Raw genomic sequence first — 24521 nt, forward strand, 5'->3', positions numbered from 1 at the left:
AGTTCTCCTTTGGCCTTTGGTCGGTGATGGCTGAGGTGGCAGAGCACATTACAGAAGAGATGTGGAACAGCTTTGAGGCCGTCTTTGAGGATGGCAAGGAAGCTTCCCGTCAAATTTCAAAGCCTGGCCTGGACACAGCCAACTGCGTAGCTAGGACGATGTCGACTTGCACTGTCCTGAGTTTGTCTTGGCTGGTGACGTCAGGGATCGCCACTGATGTCCAGGAGAAGCTCCTGCACATGCCCTTTGATGGCATGAACTTGTTTGATACCAAGGCTGACAAGTAGCTCTAGAGGTTCCAAACCTCTTAAGGCGACAGCCAAGTCAATGGGGTCGGTGGTACAGCAACTGCAGTCGGTGAGCCCCGTAGCCAGTGGCAAGGGTTTTTGTCTTTTTGCCTCTGACGCCCAGAAGGATAGGGGTCAGGCTCCATCGGGCAGGCATGGACAACACTGTCCCTACGGGGGTATGGGGATGCAGTGCACCTAGAGGAGGTGCTTCCTCCTTCTCTGTGCCTTACACAGCCCCCGCCACGAAGCTTCTCTGTGAATGAGAATTCCACCACTCATCCATCATGAAGGGCAGAATATCCTAGTTTGACGAGGAATGGAGAAATGCCACCTTGAGCGCCTGGGTCTTGCAGGTCGTCCAGCAGGGATACTGCCTCCCCCCCTCCAGATCACCCCCTCTGCCACTAGATCCATCGGCTTCTGACAAAAGGGATCATAGAGATGGTACCCTACGAGGCAGGGGTGGGTACTCAACATACTTTCTGGTGCCAAAGAGGGAAAGAGGTCTGAGACCCATCCTGGATCTACAGCTTCTGAACTTGTTCTTGCGCAAGGACAAGTTCAAGATGGTAACTATAGCCCAGTTCCTTCAAGCCTTGGACTTGAACGATTGGCTCGTTTCCCTGGATCTCCAGGATGCTTACTTCCACGTGGCTATCCAAAAGAAGTACCTGAGATTCGAAGTAGGGAACTGTCACTACCAGTTTAAGTCTTTCGTTTCTGACTTTCTTCAACACCCTGGGTTTTCAACAAGCAGCTAACAGTAGTGGCGGCTCACCTCAGGTAGGAAGGCTGTCATGTCTTTCCCCATCTGGACGAGCCCGCTCAACTGAGCTAGCATCGGCACATCCGTACTGGATGGTCAGCTTGTTGCACTGCTTGGGCTTCTCTTTGAACTTCAAGAAGTCACAGGTTTCGCCATCCCAGTCCCTCCAATTTGTTGGCCGGTCTTGGACCTTCACCTAGGTCAGGGTTTCCCACCTGAGGACAGAGTGGTGAAAATCTTCAAGATGGTCCAGGTTTTCCAACCTCAGACAACAGTTCCAGCCTCCGCTTTTCTGCACTTGCTGGGTCTTATGGCATTATGCATCTTGGTGGTACCAGAAGCACGCCTGTGCATGCGGTCACTCCAGCAGCTCTTGAGCTCTCAATGGTCTCGGTTTCAGGGATGGACTGAAGACCTCCTGGTCTCGGAGAGTGTCTGTAGACCGACAATGGTGGTCCGTGAAGGGGGTCTCTTTTCCGTCAACCCTGGCCACATGTGACCCTAGTCACAGATGTGTACCTGATGGGCTGGGGTGCTCAATTACAAGTTCTGATGTTGAGTGGACTGTGGCCCCCATTGGAGTTCCAGGAGCGCATCAATCTGCTGGAGCGGAGGCAATCAGGATGACCCTGGTCGCTTTCCTCACCTCTGTGATGGACAAGACGGTACTGGTCCTGAAGGACAATACTGAGCCATACATTACATCAACAAGAGGGGTGGCATGGGCTCCTTGCCACTGTGCAGAGAAGAAATGTGATTGTGGTTCTGGGCACTGTAGAAGAGTGTCTCAGACTGCAGCCCATCTGGCTGGAAAAGGGGAACACTCTAGTGGATGCTCTGAGCAGGCAGTCTTTGCCCTCCCATGAGTGGGTGCTTTGCCAGGTTGTTCTGGATGAGATGGGATTTTTGCCATGTAGACTTCTTCGCTTCTAGTTCAAACTGGAAGTGCAGGTGGTTCTGCTCCAGGGAATTTTCTCATCAGGGTGCTCTCTGGGACACCTTGATGGTCAAGTGGGACTTCAATCTGCTCTATGCATTCCCGCTAATCTCGGTCATTCCGCTGTTTCTTAGGAGACTGTGTCCGTTTGGAGCCATGATGATTATGATCACTCCGGTCAGGGCCCAGAGAACATGGTACTCGGAGTTGTTCTGACATGGCCATCTGCCCTCCCTGGTGCCTTCTGCAAAGAAAGGGCCTCCTCTACCACTCGGAGGGGCGGGGAGGTTTCTGTACCCGAATATCTGCAGGCTCAACCTTCGTGCCTGGCTGCTGAAAGGCTGAGGTATAGGGAGTGGGATTTGTCAGAGGATGTTCTGGATGCATTCCTATCTGCTTGAAGACCCGTCACCATGTCCATATATGCCTGCAGGTGGCAGATGTTTTCAGTTTGGTGCTGCAAGAGGGATCTGGACCTTTTTACTTGCTCCACTTCCTCTGTGTTGAAATTACTTTAATTATTGCCCGGGAGGGGTCTACAAACTGGTACAGTGAAGGCGTATCTTGCAGCTATTTCAGTGTCCAAGAGGACTCCTCAGAAGGGCTCCTTCATGATCCCCACAGTTTTTCAATTCCTGAGGTGTCTTTACAAAATGTTTCCCCCATGCCAGTTTGTTCCGGCATGGGATTTAAATGTAGTATTAACGTTTTTAATTGGCGCTCCATTTGAGCCCCTTCATTCTGTTAATCCTCCCAACTCGAAGGAGAAGGTGACGAGTCCGGCCCTCCTTCCTTTCCAAGGTGGTCTCACTTTCCATCCCTCTCAAAAGATCCATCTGCCTGCCTTCTTTCCTCTGCCTCACCCTTCCAAGGCAGAGGAACGTTTCCATCTGCTAAATCCCGTGCAGGCCCTAAGGTTACCCTATTGGACTAGGGTGAACAGGACTGATGATCAACTGTTTGTTACGCAGGTGCCCACGCTGGCAGGGCTGTAATAAGCAGACCTTGTCTATGTGGATCATTCTATGCATCTCAGAATGCTAAGATCTGGTGGGCAAGGAAGTCCTAGAGGGTCTCAAAGCTCACTCCACCAGAGGATTTGCTGCCACCTTGGCTCTGCAAGACGTCCTTCCGAATTTTCTGGTTTACGTGGTGTACTTGCTTCCCTCTCTCCTCCAGTTTGTTGTACTGCTTTGGGAGCCTTATCATAGATTAGGAATCCGTGGGAGGAAGGACTCCATTAGAAGAACACATTTCTTATCTCGCTCTAATGTACTTGATTACTCATTGCCCTCCATACCTGCCCCTCTTTGGGTTGTTAGTACACCTTAGTTCTGTGGTCCCTCAGTGTGAAAGTGCTGGGGAGAAAAGGGTGGAACTGAGGTCATAGAGCACTGCGCCTCAATATGAACTGGCCCCACCATATCCGGCTGGGGGAGCTTTGGAAGGAGCTGACACAGAGCCACTCTGCGCCCCCCCGGTGGTTGGAAGGTTTTAAAGAGCAACCTGTGCTGGGAGATGGATATCATAGAGGAATCGATGGGAGGAACTTCCATCAGAAAAAAACATTATAGAGTGGTAAGTCATTTGTTCTGTGGATGGATCTGGGGGGTGCAAGTGCTCTTGTGTTCATAAACCTGTGTGCAGCATACGATAGTCATTTGAACTTTTACTTATCAGATTGGATGGTGTAGGCTGCAGTGGTAAAGCCTTAGAATGGATCCATCCTTTCATAACAGTCCAAAAACAAATAGTCTTTCTTCGCCTTGATTTTTCTAGAACCTTTGCCCCTGATATACTGTGTCCCGCAGGCCTCGGCTTTGTCACCTTCACTTTTTAGCATATAAAGTAATCCTCTCTTTTAAATGTTCAGGAGTTTTCGGATCTTGGTGTATAACTATGCTGATGATGAGCAGCTGATTTTCGATCTAAAACTTTGACCACAAAATGGCAGTGTTTCTTTCTACAGGTTTTTTTGCTAATAATGCCTGGATGAAGACTTATTTCCTAAAAGTGAACCAGACCGAGATTATGGGTGATAGGTAAACCAGTCGATGGTTGGCCTTCTAATCTCTGACCACACAATTAAGCACAGGCCCTTAGGCTTTTGTTATAATTAACAAGAGTGGTAGGAAACCGTGTTTGTATTGGCGCTGGAATTCATTCACATCTTGCTGGTATTGATTGGTTGAAAAAGGTCAGTACACCTGGATATGTTACAAAGTCTTGATTTATTAAGCACATGAGTGCTAGTGGTTAACTTGGCCCATATAGTGCTTGGTCACATTAGAAAAGCCAACACGTGTTTCGACCAAGGTCTTTATCAAGACGGAGTGGTGATAGATGTTGATCCTTGAATAAGGAAGCTGAGTAGCCACTTGGAAGCTGGAGTGGCTCTGATGAACGGGATGTGCGGTAACAGTGATCTTTTCCAAAAACACTACACGTACCAAGTTAACCACTAGCACTCATGTTCGTAATAAATCAAGACTTAGTAACAAATCCAGGTGTACCAACCTTTTTCAACCAATCAATACCAACAAGATGTGAATGAATTTCAGCGCCAATACAAACCGGGTTTCCTACCAACTCTCTTACCTTCACCTTTGGGAATTGGTGAGCTTGTCCCAAGCAAACCTTGTACTCAGCAGGATTAAACCAACCCTCTAATTAGATTGAGCATAGCACAGGGGTCTGCCTTTCCTCTACGCTCACAACATCCATTAACTTATAATTAACAAGGTAGGCATATTTATGGATGCCATTCTCCCCTTGGAACCTAAGATGGGCACTATTTATTTGTAAGAAAAGGGGTTTCCGAACAATAAGAATGTTGAAGAGAATATTCCATTACCGTAGGTATCCGAATAAGATGCCAATAACCAAATTGCTGTTTTCCCCACTAACATTGACTATTTTAGTAGTGTGGACATGCAGATCTCCGAAGATGTTTGATTCCCAGACTGCCAAGACAGCAGAAAGTGCAGCGGCTGGGATGACCATCTGATCCCATTCTGTATATTGGGTATGGCTCATAGAGGCTTGTTTGGCTTGTGTTCATGCTTCATACAGCAGAGATCCAATGTATATAGTCCATCCAGTACATTACAATCAGTCAATGCTTACTTTTATTATTCCAAAACCTAAACTGAAAAGGATATGAGATTGTTAATTCTCAGTGATTACTCCCATGCTTTTGAATATCATTACCCAACCATCTTGATACTGTGTTAAGTGTTAAGGAATATCATTTAATTTCCTTTCTTGTGAGCTAATGTGTTCATCAACAAGGCCTTTCAACATGTATAGTTAGGCGTTCCATTTATTACTAGTAAGTTTAATTTGTTATATCTCTGCTCACGACAAGATTTTACAGCACTTCTGAAGGCTCTGTTTGTTAATTACTTGTTAATATGATCTGTTTAAACACATACGCCCACCTGTTGGCTCTTTGTCTGGCCACTGTGAATATGGAACTTCTTAAACTGTGTTCTCTGACCAATGTACCCTGAAACTGTTTGCTTTGACTTAATGACAGTGGTACATGGAAGGGTCAGGTTAGTGACTTTTGTATAATAGTACAGCAAACAATGCAACAAGATTAATATCTTCAACGGACTGCATTTTCATCTTGATAGATATCCTTAAGCGCCAGATGCTATTGGAAAAACCTCAACAGGGGACGTAGTGTGGCTTGACGCCATCCCTCCGGCTCTTGCGTGCCTTCACTACAAAACCCCTCAATTCTGGACGTGTCCTCGGCAGTCATACTTATAGCATGCACTGTGACTCCCTACCTCGGTTCCTTTTTTCAGCGTGTTCAGCATGCTGTTCGGAACACAATCTAATAATTTGTTTTTGCGGTCCTAAGCCATTGTTTCAAATGATGCTGGTACTGTGCAGCTCCAAAATGTCCATCACCGACCCACCCAACATTTGTGTGTTGTGTTTGGGGTGGAACATGACATGGAGCAATGCGGCTCATGTCAGTAGTGTAAAGAAGGCATGGTATCAAAGTAAGACAGACGCACGGAATCACATTTTAAGGGGGTTTATTCAACTTTATCAGGGTATGAAAAACACCCATCTAAACGTAAATCTAAGATGGGAGCAAGCTACGACCATCAAATAATAATACAGTCCTAGTGGAGTCTAGTCAAATAAAAAGGGCCTATACTATAATAAAAACTATTGCCAATCCTTACCGCTATGCTATAAATAGTGTGGGATAATGTTCACAAAAAGGAAGAACTGTTCACAAAATGATAAGTCAGGATGTTTAGGCCATTGGCCTGCTTTCCCCACGTTTTTAGCACAGGACAAGGCGGGTCACTCGAGCACAGCCCACTTTTGGCCTTCTTTGGCACAAGGTCACAGTTCCTTTTACCAACATCAGGGCCTTCTGTGCCCAAGTCTCTTTTATTCAAAGTCTCTTGCCTCAGAGGGCCTGATGTACCAGAAACAACGAAAAAAAGTTCCCTTCCAAATATTCAAGTCAGGCGATTCACTCTTCACTCTGGATCCCCCTCAGCCGGGCTCAGATCCTATTTTCACAATTTGCTTCCCTCAGCCGGATTCAAACCAAATTTGTTGGCAAGCATCCCTCAGTCGGGTTCACATTTGCCACAGCAATATCTTCTCGGTGTGTTACTTTTCCCCCAGGATCCCCCTCTTCCCGGCTCAGATCGGGCTCAGACCCCTTCTCTACAATGAGTCCCCCCTCAGCCGGCTCAGACCAATTTCAGTTTGCAGACAATCGAAGACTTTCAAATGTGTTTGTTTGTTTTATTTGCTTATATAGCGCGCTGAACCCTGAGGTAGCTAGGCGCTTATCTTATGGAGATGGTTACATACAAGGTTTAAGTACAAGAATCCAGGCGTTTAGAGGAATATTTGGTGGAGCTAGTTACAAACAAGGTATAAGTACAACAGCACAATAATTTACATGACTATACAGTAGGGGCAGAGCAAGAATACAAGAATTTACAGGATTATACAGGAATTTACAAGTTGAAGGACTGTATTAGGCAATTTTACAGAATATACAGGCAGCGTATTGTCTCGTAGGTGTTGATTTAGTTGGGAGGCATCATGGCGAAGAGCCAGGATTTGACTTTGAAACGGAAGGCAAGGAAGGAGTGTTTGTCTCTTAGAGCTGGAGGCATAGAGATCCAAGTTTTTGCCGCTAGGACTTGGAAACTGGTTCCGTCTGATTTTTGGAGTGTATTTGGGATGTTGAGGCGGTGTGCGTAGTTGGCTCTGGTGGGTCCAGATGAGGTCTTAGTGCAGAATTTGTCAACCGGGTATTTAGGGGTGGTGTTGTTGAGACATTTGTGGGTGATCATGAGAGTTCTGAAGGTGATTCTGTCTTTTATGGGGAGCCATTTGGCAGTCTGTCTTGCTTGGGATATGTGGTCAGTGCATGGGATGTTGCGGGCTGCTTTGAGGGCGTTATTTTGCAAGATTTTGAGTTTGTGGATGTTTTGCTTACTGGTACCTAAATATAGGGGGTTGCAGTAATCAAGTTTAGATAGTATCAATGCTCTTGCTAGTATGATACAGCTTTGTGCAGATAGGAAGGGTCTACATGCCATTATTAGTTTAGTGGTGTAGGCCGAAGAGGAGGCTGTGGCATTAACCTGCCTTGAAAGTGACATGGTGGAGTCAAGGCAGACACCTAATGTTTTGGCATTTTTAGAGACCTTGATGACGTTTCCGTCTATATTGAATGGATTGTATTGTGGGTTGAGTTTGTTAAGGTGTTGTTTGGTGCCAATGAGTAGGAGCTCGGCTTTGTCATTGTTTAGACAAAGCCTGTGCTTGGCAATCCAGTCTTGAATTTTGCTGTAAATTTCATTAAGGTGGGAGGAATCATTTACGTATGAGCCTGAGAGCGTGATGAGGATCTGAGTATCATCAGTGTAGTTGGTGTATGGGACTTTCATGTCATCCAGGAGGTGGAATAACATCTTAGTAAAGATGTTATACAGGGCGGGGGAGACGCAGGAGCCTTGGGGAACTCCACACGTGATAGGCGATGGGTCTGCTGAGGCAGTGTCTGAAAAAAACCCTCATGGATCTTTCGGCTAGGAAGGATTGGATCCATTTGGCTGCGTTTGGTGAGACGGAGGCTGAGGTGGTTAGGTGCGAGGTTAAGATGTTATGGTCGACTAAGTCAAAGGCTGCAGAGAGATCAAGGAGTAAGAGGAGGGAGGGGTGGCCTTTACCTTTGGCCTCATCCATTTGTGTGCACGGAATTCAACGTAACCCTCTGCCACTACGATTTCACAGTTCAATAATTTGTACACGCTCAGGGGACGTACCGAGACCTTTGAGTGAGCACACACCTGGCACCGGACCACTCTGTATCTTGTACCTATTTCAGTTTCATAAAGTTCAATTGTATTTAAATTTTCTTTCTTCATACAATGTTGCTGCTTGCAACCTTGAGCATAACACAGTCCATCTGCTATCAGTTTCTCCAACTCACCAGCTGTGCTGTACTTGCTGGAGTTGCTTTGCTGTCGGAGTCAAGGACAGTACCCCAGTGGCAATCGCTTCCCCCCACCTTGGCTATCAATGCAGGAGGGCCCCATGTACCTTTGACACACACTACACCATTCGGCAGCTGCAATTCTTTTCTTTGAGGCTTGTTGAAAGTCGCGGCCCTTGGTGGAAAAGCACAAGGGTAATTCCCTCTTCGTTGTCCTCTCTGGTCTCGCTGCCTTTCTCCTCTGTTTAAACTGCCATCTCGGAATTGCTGCTTCCTCATGCGTTTTGCCTTGCTCTGAGTGTGCTTTCGTGCTAAGCCTTTTATCCGTGTGGGGAAGTGTGATGGAAGTCAGGTGTGTGTAATTATCAGTAATTGCCTGACTCTGCCTGACCCTTGCGTTGGAACATGTCAGGTATACGGCTCTGGTGTTAGTCTTTTGTCGCTCACGATGAACTATCTGTGAGAAAGTGTCTGTGTTGGGAAAGGTGCAGAGGTTGAGTTTCTAGGTATCCTACCTGGTAGAATGGGGAAAAGGTGTTCAAAGGAAGTGGATACTGCCTCTCACCCTTCGATGTCCCACTTCCACTCGCCAAAGACCCCCCATCCATGTGATCCTCCAGCACTGGTCCACCCCCAGTCACTGGATCCAATAGCGATGGCCGTGTCCTGGCCATCTGAATGACACATCCTGGGGGACTAGCAGGTGAGACACCTTCAGGTTTCTCACAGTAGATATCCTGAAAAACCTAAAAGAGCATGCAGCGAAGTTGGCTTTGGAAAAGACCCCCATCAAAGTCTGACCCGGTTAGCCACTAAATCCTCAGTGTCTGACAACAAGGGGCCCACTCCGGAGAAAATAGGTGACAGGGTGTGCTCACTCTCGTAGTGACTCATCACTCACTTGCTACACTTTCCACAAGAAGAAGCAATGCAAGCATGGGAGGGATAAGAGCGACTTGCCCGCAGAGATGGGTGATTGTTAGGGGGCATCTAGGCAAGAGTTGAAACAGGGAATGCTTGATTTATTCGCGAAGGTCGCAACCAGAATAGCATCGGCCTCAAGGTCATCGGCTGTACCATTGACTACCGCATCCTGGGATGCCTGCACAAAAGTGCCAGAGAAGGGATGCACGCCCTCAAGCTCAGCCTGCAAAGTCAAAGGCGGCACCCTAATTCAACCTCCATGGGAGGACCCCTGTGTGTCGATTATGTCCACTGCTAACGCTCCCTCAGCCCCAGCAATCTTGCAGGATCTGGGTTGTAGCCCAGAGTCCAGGGCGGGATTCTTTCAATCAATGCAGCAGTCCAGGGGCCCGAATCCCTTTGGGTTGAAGCTGGTAATGGGTGCAGGGCTCAGCCATGTGTCTGTCTTCATGACAGACATAAGGAACTCCTGGAATTGACATCAGGCCTCCATTAGCTACATCCCTTGACCTGGAGATGCAGCAAGCCCAATTCCACAAAATAGTTCAGAAGGTTGTTGTGGCCCTCTGACTATGAACCTCATAGTGTGGATGCAATACAACCTCAGTAAACAAAAAATTTGCATGTAAAGTCCTCTTTTTTATAGGGGGCTCTGTGGATGAGGACAGGAATACAGAAGTATACAGAGTTTCCACAGGCAGCTACCCAGCTTTCACATAACAGGGTGGAGGAGAAGGGAAATGCAGTGTGTCGGTTTCATATAAACATCACATTTTATTAAGATACCATCATGAAAACCATTAATTGAAACGTAAGAAGAGGTAAAACATACATATCAACATATTTTGTCCAGTTGAAGGATATCGGCATCAAACTATGTACTTGCATCGACATATATTGGATATCAATTATCACAACAGTTATAGGTGTGGTTAGTAACCTTAGTGAGTGACAAGTCCGCCGTGATTTTTTTTTTGAGAATTTTTTGAGAAGGGGCCTACACCTTCACACTTTAGTGTCAACACCAAAGTGTGTTTCTGGCCTTGAACCGGGCATCACTATGGCCTAATCTTTTTTTATGAGCTCGTTCGAGACCGTCTTTAGGACGCTTAGAATGCTTTTGTAGTACGTGTAAGGCACATGTTTTCGTGTCCACATGGACATTTATGTTGCAAAATCTGTCTATGCAGAAATATTCTGCACCCATGAAGGGGTGATTGCTTTCATTCACAGTCTCGTTTTAGTGTATCTTGATGTCTTATCACTATTTCGTGTTGGGGGATTTTTTGTTCGAATTAAATATTTTCTTTTTTCTTCCTAGTGTATTTTCGGATGCTTTTTTTTCAGGTCTTCTGTCCCGGGTAGATGGAAGTTTACCATTCCCTCTTTTTTGACGAGTTTGATGGTCAAATTTAATAATGATTCGGTCGGTGATAAAGATGTTTTTCTTTTCTTCCTAATGCGCCACCTCCATCTATTTTTACTCTCAGCCTGTGGTGTCGCAGCTGTTGCCATTTTTCGACTTGTTTTTTTCGCAGTGTAGCAGTGCAGATTGAAGTTCACCCCGCTGCGAGACCTCGCTGCTGTGTGTTTAGAATCAATCACGTGGTCGACTCCACCCTGTTATGTGAAAGCTGGGTAGCTATTTGTGGAAACTGTGTGTATACTTCTGCAATACGACCTTAAAGATATTCTCAATAAAGGTCCCTACTCTGAAACGGCTCTTCCATTTAATGCGCCCATCGCTGATCCAATCTTGGTTATGTGGCAGCGCCCGTGCTCTACGCCGGCGGTCGACAGAGAGCTGATTCGGAACTAGAAGCCTGCACAGGGTGATTAACCCTTTTTCTAAACGCAGCTGAGCCTCTAGGGCCTGGTGGTGCCAGGCCATGACAGTTAACTTGAGGCCGTGGAAGTCTACTCTACCGACGCACACAGTCTCGAAGATGACTGACACTGTAGTAAAGAAGGTCTTTGCGTCCAGGAGCATGGCGCTTAAGGCTGTAAACACCTCTTACGTGCTTGCCAAGTTTTCACATGTCCTTTGGAATGTGACGTCCGAGGCATTGACGCATTCACTGGAGGGTGAGATCCAAGATGGGTTCCTGGACATTAATGATGGCAAGGAAGCAGTTGGTTAAGCTGGTCTGGATTTAGCGGATTGTGTCTGGAGAGCCATCGTGGACTTCAATGGACCCTCACAGGGCTGCTTATGTCCGGTGATTCTGATTTTCACTGGAGGTTCAGTCAAAGCTATTGGGTATGGAATGTGACGGGGGAACAGCTTTTTGTACCCAAAGCTGATGAATCCTTAGAGAAGTTTAAGGAATCTTAGATTACAGCAAAAGTCATTGGTACTGGCAGTCCTGCAGCTTTCTCCATCTTCACCCTTTTCCTTTGGGTCAAGAGGTAGGGGATTCTGCCGCTACAACCCTTTTGGCTTCATTTGTCTCTGGTGAAGCATTCCAGAGGGGCGGTGGAATGCAAGGCATCTTCGGTTACAGCAGCAGTGGCACCACCTGCCTCAAAACCTCTGAGATCTCCCTCTACACTACACCAGTTGGAAGGAGAGTCTCCGAGCATCTCAGCAGACGGCAGGAGGTCACCTCTGACACCATCTGGTTGATCAGGGTTACTGCCTGCCTTTTCTAAGCACGCCCCCAGACAAACTGCTAATTTTCCCCACTTGGGATCAGGAGCCAGAGCCCAAGGTACAGTTGAGGTCCTTGCTGGAAAAGGGAGCAGTGGAGGAGGTCCCAACCCGGGAGAGAGGAACAGGCAGGTACTCCTGCTACTTCCTTGCACCCAAAAAGGTGGGAGGTTGCTGTCCTTTCCTGTACCTCAGGGGCTTGAACAAGTTCCAGAGGAAAGAAAAGTTCAAAATAGGGAACTTGTAAAAAGATGTTCTCCAGGTTCTACTAATCCAGTACTGGTTAGTGTCATTGGATCTGCAGGATACCCATTTCCACTTGCCGATACACAAGAGGCACAGGCGTTTCCTGAGGTTCATCATCAGGGGCACTCATCACCAGTTCAAAGTGCTTCCCTTTGGCTAAACTTCTGCACCCAGAATGTTAACCAAGCCGTGGAGGTAGTGGCAGCCCAATTCCATAGGAACCGTGTTTTTGTATTCCCATATTTGGACGACTGGCTCTTCTGAGGGTGGTTCGATGGAGCACAGGTATCAAGGCATCTCAAGGACACTTGCTCGCTTCTCCACATCTTGGGCTTCTATCTGAATGTTCATTGGAGCAGGCCTGGATTCTCGGGTGGACATTGGTGAAATGGTCACAAGGTTCCATGCTTCAGCCTTTCTCCACATACTTGGCCTCATGGCCTGCTGAATTTTTCTAGTGTCAGAGGCCAGGCTAAAGATGTGTTCCCTACAACCTCTACTTCAAGATGAGTGGTTACCGTATTCTGGCAGCATGTCGGGTGTCCAAGTTTTTGAGGACAGTGGCAGACGACCTATCATAGTGATAGTGGGCTGACAGGGACGACAACATGATGGTGGGGATGCCATTCTGGACACCCTGGCCGGATGCTCAGGTGGTCACGGATGTGTCTCTGAAAGGTTGAGCTGCTTGTTGCAAGGATCTGCAGGTGAGCTAACTTTGATCCCAAGTAGAATACCTATGGTATCATCTGCTGGAGCTGCAAACTGCCAGACTAGCAGCTTTTTCTCTGCCCCTTTGTTAACAATGTCCTAGTTTTAATGGGCAACATAGTGACTATGCATTACCTCCATAAATACCTCTGTGCACAGAGTTCATGCAGCTTTGGGTCTGGGCATTGGAGATCAAGGTCTCGATCACAGCAGTTAATCTGGTGGGCATGGAGAATGGGTTGGTGGATGCCATGAGCAGTCAGGATTCAGTCTCTCGCAAATGGGGGATTGCTCAGAGGACATTTCGGAGATCTACCTTTTTGGAAGCCTAGTCTCTGGACCGGTCTGCGACAAATGTGGGAGTGGGAAATTGGGGGATGCTTTTCTAGTGGTGTGTTATTGTGACCATCACTAGGTGTCTCCTCCGATTCCAGTCATTCCGTTGGTTCTCCAGATGAAATTATGTGCTCATCTGATCTTAAACGCTCCCACATTGGGCAAGGAGGATGTGGGTCCCAGACGTTCTTGAGTTGGCCATTTTCCTAACGGCTTCCGCTGATGCCAGACCTCTTGCCCTAATTGGAAGGCAATGTACTCCACCCAAACCTGTAGTGTCTCAATCTACATGCATGGCTCTTGAGAGACTGCAATATGATGGTTGGGACTTGATCAGGTATTGAAGGTGTTGCCGGCTGCATGCAGACCTTCCGCTAGGTCGGTCTCCGGGTGCAGATGGAGAAGATTTGTGGCATGGTGTAGGAAGAACAGTGCAGACCTGATGTTGTGCCCCACTTTGGTGTTCTTGGAGTTTCTACTGTCCCTGGCCAAACAGGGCCTAGAGGCGGGAACAGTCAAACGGTATCTGGCCTCTCCTTCTCTGGTTAAGAGATTGCCAGAGCAGAGCAAGATTCTTTCTTTTCAGTCCCAGTGGTGGCACCGTTTCTGAAGTGGCTGGTAAATGTTCCCTCCAACAACGTTTATATTCCCAACTTGGGATCTCAATTGGGTTCTTTCCTTTGTAATGTCAGCCCCTTTTGAGCCTCTGCATTCAGCGTCAATCAGGCTTCTGACCTTGAAGACTGCATTCCTGGGGGCCATTACATTGGCCAGACATGTAAGTGAGTTGCAGGCATTGACCTGCAAGCCTCCATTCCTGCAGTTCTTTAAAGAAAGTCACTCCTAGTCAGGCCTACATTCTTATCGTAAGTTGTCGGATATCTATATTTCTCAAAGCATCATATTGCCTTTGTTAGTTACACCTCTGTATCCTTTTGAGGAAAAGAAACAATTCCATAAACTAGACCTGAAACAGGCATTTGGTTTCTATGTAGCCAGGCTGGCATCCTTTTGCAGTGTTTTGCAGAATCATTCTCGCGCTCGAGGCTGGGTTGTGCAGTGACCAAACAAACAGCATTGTATTGGATCTTACTTTGTATGGCAGAATGTTATGAGGGCAGGGAAGGAGGTTCTGTTGGATCTCCAGGCCCTTTCCATGAAGGGGGGCTGCCTCTACCGCCTTGCATAGGGGAGTGCCAGTGAGATCTGCCAAGCCACCACGTGGACTTCTGTACACACCTTATTAACATTGGGATATGGCCAGGGCAAGGATCCCTGTTTTGGTAGAGCAGGGCTATATGAAAGATTTTTCTTTTTGCTGCTTTTCCTTCAAAGACATCAATTTGACACCTTACCTTTTGCTATTGTTTTGAACCTTTTCTAACTTTTGGAGGTAAGTCAAGCCTTTTTGCTCCAATTAACTTGCTATGCTCATGTGTTTTGGGGGCACTGATCAGTCCCTACGGCTATCAATGCAGGAGAACTCCGTTTTTATGCAGCATCGATCACTGTCCCTGGGTCTTCTGACCCCCAATCTGGCACAGTTCTTCAGGCTCTTCTGTATTTTTATGTAGTCCTGCTTCAAGATCCCTGTAAATGAGACTGTTTCTTTAAGGGGCTTTTGCTACTGTAATCTTACCCATGAGCTGGCAGAGCAATGGGGCATCCCTGAGGATGTGGAGGGCACTGCTTCAAAAAGCATTTTCTTGAAGTCTGTAATGCAGCAAGTGGCAGCGGGTGCAAATTAGTCCCTTGGGGATGAATCACAACTCCTTTATTTAGACTCATGGTGGTGGGCAAGTATGGAAGATGTAGAAACCTCTTTGAGCCTGTGACCTCCTGCTGAGATGGCTTTGGCTACTCTACTGATATTCATAGTGACGGTTTCATCCAAGAAAAGGACAAACTCTTGATTTTGAACGCATGGTTCCAACGTGATCTTTACCCAGCTAGCCCCTCTTATTGTTTCTAAAATTGTGCAGCAAGTTTTGAACTTGATATGCATCTGTACATGTTGCATTTATTTTTAAATCGGTTCAGAAGAAACCATCTAATATGAGATTCTGCCAACCATTACTTGTCCATTTGATTTTTCCTCCTCTTTCATTAGTAACACATGAGTTCTGTCCAGGCTTCTGCTTGCATTTGGTGTTGGTTTTTAGGTCTGACTAAGGAGAGCATTAGCTTTCTGCTGAAGTTCATGAACATGTATAGTAGAGGGACCCTGGTGATAGCCATCTGCTCCGTAATGCAGAATGAGTGCATCAGGGTAAAAGCTCTGCAGTTGTGGCAGTCATTTAATAGAAGTAAGTGTCACGGTTTAAGTTGGGTAGAGTCTTGTTGAATGCTGCTTTTAAATGCTTGTGTTGAGGTTACTTTCTTGTGATTGTTGTTAATATTAATAATGTCCACAGATGCCACTGTATGTGTGGCTACCGAATACAGCCATGTTGGAATTTAGTCCTTCATATATAAACCTTTAGAATGCTACCAATCCACCTTGGCTACTATTTTAACAATGGAGCTGCCTTTTCAAATGTAGAGGGTACCATTTATTTTTCTGTTATATTTTTCTTTTCATGAAAGTACCTAAATCTAAAGGACAAAAGCCTTTCCCTCTAGATTTGCAAAGCCAGACCAATTGGCCTTGCCAATACTTATACAAAAGTGAGCTTATTATTCGATTTTCTTATTTCTATCAAAATATTTCACCATTTGTTGCAGATTTTGCAAGATTGTCCGGATCAGCCAGAAGACATTAATGACCTGGATCAGTATGAAGAAGTTGAAGCAGTTGGGAAATCGCTTTTGGATAGATTAACTGTTCCTGTAGTTTATCCTGATGGGTGAGGATTTGCAGTTTTAAAGTTACCAAGTTAAAGTAATTCAACTTTACAAACATATACAAGACTGAGTTACATTAAATGTGTTGTATTTTCCTTTGGAATTAAAAACAGACAGAGTTTGAGAATGTAAAACGTATTCCTATCAATCTTGTGTCACAGCAAATCCCCTTTTCAGGTAACCACTCTACCTAATTGTGGGATTGAGTGATTTATTTGAAATGTATTAGTGCCCGAAATCGCTTTAAACTGACAATTGTATCTTTGGCATCCATTGACCAATATGCATGACTGTTTCCAAAGAAAACTGTAAAAGCCGCCTCTGAATTGTTTTATACAATTTGTGCTTTTTCATTAACGTGTGGATGTGGAGGCATTATGGGTGAATCACAATCAGACTCCCACAGGACATTTGTGCTGAGTTATAGCATACAAACTGCTGGACACATCTACACCAAATTTGGGTTATAAACTATTAATTTGCATCTGGTCCAAATTAAAACTCTTTTTAGGTTTGAAAAAAAGAAATCTACCCATCATTGTTTTAAAGAAGAGAAGAAGTGCATACAAAATTGGTAAGAAAAACAAATGTATTTTTGGTTGGTGTCATAGACCCAGAATGTGAGCTTTGAGCCTTGCAATTCTGTTGGTGTCAGACTCAAAACTCTGAGCCTGGCAGACCTCTTGTATCTGCAGTTCCTATCTGCAAAATATCTTTGGGATGAGCAGATTGCTTTACTCTAAAATGGGCGTTCAACTCAGAAATGGTAAGGGCATGCCACAGGGGGTACCTGGTTAACCTCTCTGGGTGGATAACACCCACCACCCCATTCACCCTCCCACTGAGGACTGGATTAGGCATCTTCACTCCTCCTCCTTGTACTTTCTGTCATGGTTCAATTACCTCAGGTTTCATAGACTCTTGGGTCTGACGGCGCCCTGTATTTTTTAGGTCTACCAGTAACTCTCAAAATGAAGAGGTTACAGTTACTCCTTGCAGCTGACTGAAATATATCATCTCATCCTCCCATCACCCTGCATTTCAATCATGTCCGCTATTTTATAAAGGTGTCCAATTGTGGAATTAGCTGAACAGCTTACTGCAGGGCTGCACCTTCATGCAGTCAGAGCAGCATTCTCCATCATGAGGCATCTATCGCTGCCTGGATGGGTTGAGCGTGAAAGGGCCGGCTTTACATGACCTGTGGTCCTGTTTGTGCAAATCAACGTGCCGTAGCCTCAAGTAAGTAAGTAAGAGTTTGAATCTTTACTAACAGTGCTACGGCCATCTTCTATATTAACAATTAAAGAGGAACAAGGTCCCCACCTCTATTCAGGCTAGTGATGGGGTTGTGGGAATCGCTCTTGAACAGGGGAAAACAATTGCACCCATCTCATCGAGCTGGAGTGTCAACAGGGGTGGGCTCCTCAGGCAGGCTTTCAGTTGAAACACAAATGGGGAATTGAATTAGGAGAATTTATGGAACATGTTCTCAGAGAGGAGGTCTCCCCCTGGTGGACCTATTTGCCACGCTCGAATACCAGATTTTATTTTATTTGTATTTACTGGACATTTGTGTGGCACAGGTGTTTCCAGGCGCTGCAAGACCAGATGGGGGCTTGGGAATCAAGAAGTAAAACAACAAAAACTGTTGTATTGGCCTTGTGACAATTCTACTGAAAAGGTGGTAAGTGCAAGGGGAGAGGAGGTGTGCAGGAGTGGGGTGTCCCCAAGGGTGGAGTGCCGGGCAAGTGCTGAGAGGGCCAAGGTGGCAAGTGCCCGGGGAGAGGGGGGGGGAAGGGGAGGAAGAGTGCAGTAGACAGGGAGGACCAGTTGGGCTATTCCGGGAAAGGTGGTCCGAGGGCAAGTGCTGAGAAGGGATGCTGGATGGACTGGTGGCGGTTGTTCTGGCCTCTCTGACTCTGAAGGGAACAGGCCCAGTCGCAGTGGCAAAGGGAGAGGGAGAGTTAGCACAGGAGGGGGTGAGAGAAGGAAGAGGAGAAAGGTAAGTCTTAAGAAGTTCCCAGAATTTAAGAAGATCTGGCTCAAGTCTGCTCTTGGGCACGGATAGAGATATGTAAACCCCCCCTCCTAGTTTCTTGAACAACATTTATCATTTCATTTCCAATCAGGCTTGTTCCACAATTAAAGTTGTCTAATTTGAGTGTTGTCTTGCGCCCACCAGACCCGATAGGAATTTGGATGCATTCTCTCTTTCCATTCTGGTGGTAAAATGGCACCATACGGGCCCCCACCACCTTTTCTCGAGACACTCTCTCTTCAAAGGAACACTTTGATTTTCCACAAGGACAAGTTGGTGCTTGGAATACACCCTTAATTTTCAAAGTCGTGCCTGATTCTCACATCAATAAGGACATCTCTTTACAAGCTTTATTCTGCACCGGTCAAAAGAATCGCACAGAATCATGCGCATCCTAGATATGGTGCTATACCTTTCCAGGCAATGCTCCAGAAAGGATTTTGGTGTGAGCGTATTTTACTCCCAGTTTTTAGAATTGGAGAGTAAATCCAATTTCAAGAGTAAAAATGTGTTTCTTCCTTCGCAAGAGAGTAAAAAAGTGTTTGACAACTATCCAATATGTGCGTAAAATTAAAACATTAGTGACAAAGAACTTGTCGATGCGAGAACTACTACAGATGCCAGCTAATTACATCATAAATCAAGTCCCTCACTCTACCAGCATCACTTCTCTGCCTCTCGGGCCTACTGTTGCTGCCTGGCAATACCTGCTTGACGGCCACTCCATGTTTTTGCTCCATCTCTCCTTCCCTTTTCTACTCTGTTTCCCCGGTCTCTCACTGATGTTCTGCCTCTCACTCTTGCTATGCCACGTTTTGGGGTATGTTGCTCGGTCACTCTTCCGCTACCATCTCTAAATTCTATTATTGCTGTTTCCCTTCTACATTGTTCTGTATCGGTTGATGTAACTCCACTTCCTCTCATATGTCATTACTCTAGATATATCTGTTTTTTCATTCTCTGTTGTAGTTGCTACTTCTTTTGATTATCTTTCTTGCACTTATGTTATTGGCCTGCCTTTCTCTAATCTGGATTTTCTATTTCATGATCTCCCTGTCTGCTGTTGATCTGTGTCTTCTTATTTTACTGTCTCTCTATGCCTCTTTTTCTCTGCGTCTATCCCTCACTCCTACTGTGTGTGTGTGTCCTATTATTTACCTCTGTTTCCCTTCTCACTTTCTTTTTTGCCCCTTTAGGCAGCTCATTGGTCTCTCTTCCTGTTGCTCGAAATCCTGTTTTGAATTGTCTAATACGTTCTTTTTTCTTGTGCCCATCGCCCACCCCCTTCACTTCACTTTGTTCGCCTGTATTGGTTGAGTTTAGAGTTGCTCTTTCTCTCCTTTTTGTCTTTTTGTCTTTTGACATAGCACTAACACATATTTAAAAAGCTGAAAATGCCTTTTCCATTTATAAATCCAGTGCAGCTTTGCCGTTGGGTGCTCCTTTTTTAGAAGTTTGCAAACCTTTTTTGGCCATTGGGCTGGGAATTATAGAGTTAGAGGCTTGTCTGTATGCAGATGCTTTATCAACATTACAAGTATACGAGCCCAGATGAGATGTGTGTTCTGAGCCATTACAAGTATAGCAGTCCTCTTAGGATGTGCTTGTTCTGACCCAATACAGGTATAGCATCCCTGATGAGATGTGTTTGTGTGTGGTCTGAGCCATTAAAGGTATAGCAGGACTGATGAGAGGGGATATATGTGATCACTGTACTGTTTTTACTGCGATCCCCAAAAATGCAGATTTTATCTGAAAGAAAATCAACACCCTTTTCACTTCGTAGTTATGCAGGGGGAGTACCCCTGCTATCCCTTACATTCATTATATACTGAACCCATCCCCCCATATGTATATGGGGTCGAAAGAAATAGTCATCATTTTCAGTGGTCGCTGTAAAAAAAATGCAGTAATTGTATGATTCCCAATGAGAGGTGTGCATTCTGAATCAGTGAACATTTAGTAGTCCTTTTGATCAATCGAAAGCTAAGTCAACTCTGTTACAATTGAATGTTGCCTTCTTTTTAAACACATACCTCTGATGCAGAAGCATTAGCTCAACTATCAACAGGATTTGTACTAACAGGTTACACAGTTATCTATGCAGAAGCGTTATTGACCAACTGAGCTACCTTTCCCAACAGGCTGTTGACTTGGAAAGGCACATAGGGTTAGGGCACTGGCAGTTCCATGTGAGGCTTGCCTTACATAACTGGCTTGTCAAAATGTCTCAGCCTGTTTGGTCTATCCTACATGAGTCAGTAATGTTAGGGAGAATTCTCTTATGGCTAATTTCCCAAACCTAGTGAATCCTCCAGCAGCTTTGCTGGATTTTTGGAGTTTGTTTTTTTCTCCTGCTAAGAGTGAGACTCTTTTTCCTCCCACTCTTAGGCATGATTTAAGGTATGTCTTTGACTTTTTGTGTGCTTATGGGCTATGGGGTCTTTTACTCCATAGGGTATCATCTGTTTTTAGTGTATGTGTTACACAGCACCCTCAGTGCAGTAATACAGGGGTGTCATAGTGACCCCCAAACATAGACTCCATACCCTGACTGACTACTGTCTCCCAGGGCATGTAAAGTCACCATTGACTTTACTAGTCCAACATTGTGAACAGAACCAGTACGAACCATCATATTGTGGAAGTACTGGAAGGGGTTAATTCGATTGCCCCTGGGTCTGTTTCCAAGGGGGCACTGTCCAGTCCCCCCTTGTCGAGTTTCTGGCTGGTGGCAGTGGTTACCACGCAAAATATTCCACCGAAATATTTCCTATGGGATTTTCCCATTGATTTTAAATGCACCACTTTTTGGTGCAATGTTAAAGATACGACAGGTTTGTTTATTTAATATTAAATCGCCAGTTGGGTCTTTTTGCCAGAACTCTTTTGTAAAATGGCGTTTGTGTCCGTCTCTGTAACTCCAACCAAGGTCGGGCCGTTTGTTCCACTTTTTGGCGGGCTTCTCCACAGAAGCCCTCCAACTGGTGCCACTCTGTCTGGGTTCCACAGGATGTGTGGGTGGGGGAATTCGCACCTTGGACTGCGTTGCCTTAGCAACCCAAGTCACACTCTGTTCTGATTGTGCCAGTGGTGAGCCGCCCGGCACACCACTTTGTATGTTTGAGTGACAGCTAGGCTGTTGAATGCGGGGTTTTCTGCATAAAAGCAGGGCTTTTGGGACTGGAACTTCAGAAGTCACCACAGGACCTAAGGAATCCAAAGAGGGGAGAAGCTGAGCCATCTGCAACGACGACACCACCGGTGGAGCCCTGCTGCAACAACCTCACCACTTTCCCGACGACAAGAGAAGATCTTCTGCTGAAAGAGTCTTCTTCCTCTGAGCTGGTGGGATCAACCAGTTCGCCATTTCGTCTTCCAGGAGGTCTCTTGGTCGAATCGCCCGTGCCAAGCACCCCGGCGGCCGGATAGCCAAGCTTCACAACTGTGACCGCGAATACCAGGACCGCACCTTTTAACCCTCGAACTCTGCGGCTGGTTTCTTCCCTGGGCAGTGCAACCACTCCAAGTTTCCTCCTCAATGAGATCCTCTCTTCCCCTGGTCGAAACCATGAACTGCACCCGCTGCCAGGAACAACTGCCACCGCTGGAGCTTCCTCAACTTTAAAGGTACTGTGTTCCACTTGGCCTCCCTTTCTTCGGTTTGCTCAAGGTGACCCTTAAATCCTTGGTTTTCGAACTGGATTGGCCCCCAGACCTTCTAACATTACCTTTTGAACCACCCCAACCTCTGTTCAACATTTCTACAAAGACTTGAATGCATTTCTCTACTGTGTGATCTTGGGCACATTTCACCTTGCTCCATTTAAAGTGGGCCTGGCCTATGAACTTTGGCTCTACAGTAGACCCTGCCTTCACTAACTTATTTTTGATCTCTTAAAAGTGTTGGGAACTGTTTTATCTTTATGACCTGCCTTTTTCTCTCCCTTTCAAAAAGTGGTGTTTTGACTTAGACGTGTCTAATAATTGCTAAGGGAGGTGTGTATACTTTTCTGATTGTGTTGGAACTTGCTTTTGATTTATAGTGCTAGTGAATTTTCTACAGTGTGTGTGTTAAATAATTATATACTTTTGATACAAAGCTCTGGTCAGTGTTTGCTTGCTCTGTGTTTTTAGCCCTATTGTGTATCCTCTGTATACTGCCTAACTCTTCTTGAGAGAAGTCGGACTGCTCAGCCACAGCTACAAGGTAAATCTGGGTGGTACAGACTGCTACCAATTGGGTTTACTGCTTACTCGTGTAGTCTTAATCTTCTTGCAGTGGTCCCCAAGGGAACTGCACAGGATTCTGCCTACCAAGTAGATTCAGAATGATGCTTTGAAATGTGCTAGATTTTTGGTAGTGGGACTCAGTAATGTGACATGGGAGAAGCAGAAGTTTTGAAAAGCGCAAGGCAGAGTAGGAGGGATTGGAGTATATGACAGCATTGCCATTGCCTCACACTGTCCGCCAGCGAGCATCACACCAGCTCAGCAGGGTGGTCGGCAGGATCTACGTGAAAATACCACATTTTTTTACTGCAATGTCGAAAATCCTGCATGTAAAATGACACGTTTTCTGTATTTTTAAAGCAGGGAGAGACCGCTTGCAGCACACCCCCTCCACACCCACACACTTTATTAAATACCCCTCCTTAATGCCCCTCCCAATCTTTTTTGAGGGACATTTCTTCTTTTCCATGCAAGTTTTCTACATCGCAGTAATGGGATTTGGGAATTTTGTAGTGATGCTGGTGGGAAGAGCTCAGACACTGTTTGTTCTTTGCCATTACAGCAGCTCTTTTAAGAAATGCAGGTGCTGTCCCAAAACATAGCAGTCCATGCCCACATTTCTTAGCAGATGTGCTGTGAATAATTGGCACTGTGCCATGGCATGCGTATAGCAGCTCTGCTGATAAATTGGGCTACTTTGTCTGAATATATCGCAGTCCTGTACAGAGGTACCTCTACAATCTGTGCCACTGAAAATATATAAAGCAGTGCTCCTGCCTGCATCCATTATACCTGCTTGCGGTGGCTTGGTGGTCAGAAAGGGAGTTAAAGTAATGTTCAGACTACATGCCCAGCTATTTCCTGCTCTCCAAGACAAACTATGTACAGTGCCCTTTCATGCATGCACATGCACACGGACACATACAATCTTAAGACTAAATAAAACACATCTTCATATAGAACACCAAAAGCTTTTCCTTCTCACAAATGCCACACAACTGTTTGCTGGGAGGCTCCTCTAAAACTTTGAGACATCACACACAATTGATGTGCTTCTGTGATGAAAAGAAAACAAAGTATGGAATGCCCATTATGCTGCAACTGTGCTGCCTCTATTAAAGCTGATCAAAACAGAGCAAAATGAAGCAGAAATGCAGCACTTGTTTAAGACCATTTTCATTTTACACAATACTACATGTGTCCTAAAGCAATGTCAAAAGAATGATCATGATTCAAAATGCTTCAATAAAACTGTAACCTAAAAAATTCAATAAAACTGTAACCTAAAAAATGCAGGCAGTTGAACAAAGTGAACAAAACACAAATTCCCTTCGAAGGGATTGTGTCCTCCGACGTATTCCTTATCTATGATATTTGTATCTCCAGCTTGCTGGGCTCGGAAAACATTTTTCCCAGTAGAGGGCGCTGTGCGTCGGCCTCCGTCGAGTAGGTGTTCCTCGACAGCCACCGTATCGACGCCGACGTCATCATGCCTATGAATGGCCACGCGCAGCGTCCGTTGCTCAGTTCCATTTTTCTGCGCTTCGTGTGCCTCGGAATACCGTTGCTCAGTTCGTCAGTCGAAATATATTCATATTTCCTCGAGAAAACCGATGGCTTCCTCCTCCGACCCGACGACTCCTCGGTCCGGTTTCAAAAAATGCCGAGACTGTGGGAAGAAAATGTTGTTGACGGATCCTCACAGGATCTGTTTGTGGTGTCTGTGAATCGAACACCAGAGTTCGGAGTGTGAGGAATGCCTATCCATGACGGCGAAAGCCTTGAAGGAGCGTAAGGGGAAGCTCAAGAGAGGTAAGTCAGTTTTAACTTCCTCGAAAGTTTCCGCGGTAGAGTCGAGACATTCGTCTCTTCACCGTCGAAAGCAGTCTCGGTCAAGGTCTCGAAGTGGCTCCCACCACTCTTCGAGGTCCAGACACTCGAAAAAGAGACGTAGAAGATCTCCTTTGTCGTCGTCTTCTAGTTCCCCTGAAAGGGTAAATTGCCCCACAAAACACAGCTCTCAGGCTGAGTGGGAGGAATTCGTAAAAAA

General features: G+C 45.8%; 1 protein-coding gene across 5 annotated transcripts in view; it reads left to right on the forward strand.

Moving 5' to 3' along the window:
* SESTD1 (SEC14 and spectrin domain containing 1) overlaps positions 1–24521 on the forward strand; it is a 1198983-nt gene that overhangs the window by 1122193 nt on the left and 52269 nt on the right. For all 5 annotated transcript variants that reach the window (XM_069616097.1, XM_069616095.1, XM_069616099.1 and 2 more), the window contains one exon: positions 16078–16199. In XM_069616097.1, coding sequence (XP_069472198.1) covers positions 16078–16199 — 122 coding nt within the window. The remainder of the gene's footprint in view (positions 1–16077; positions 16200–24521) is intronic.

The sequence above is a fragment of the Ambystoma mexicanum genome, chromosome 9 (genome assembly GCF_040938575.1).
Source record: "Ambystoma mexicanum isolate Mex_15411 chromosome 9, UKY_AmexF1_1, whole genome shotgun sequence".
In the NCBI taxonomy this organism is placed as follows: Eukaryota; Metazoa; Chordata; class Amphibia; order Caudata; family Ambystomatidae; genus Ambystoma; species Ambystoma mexicanum.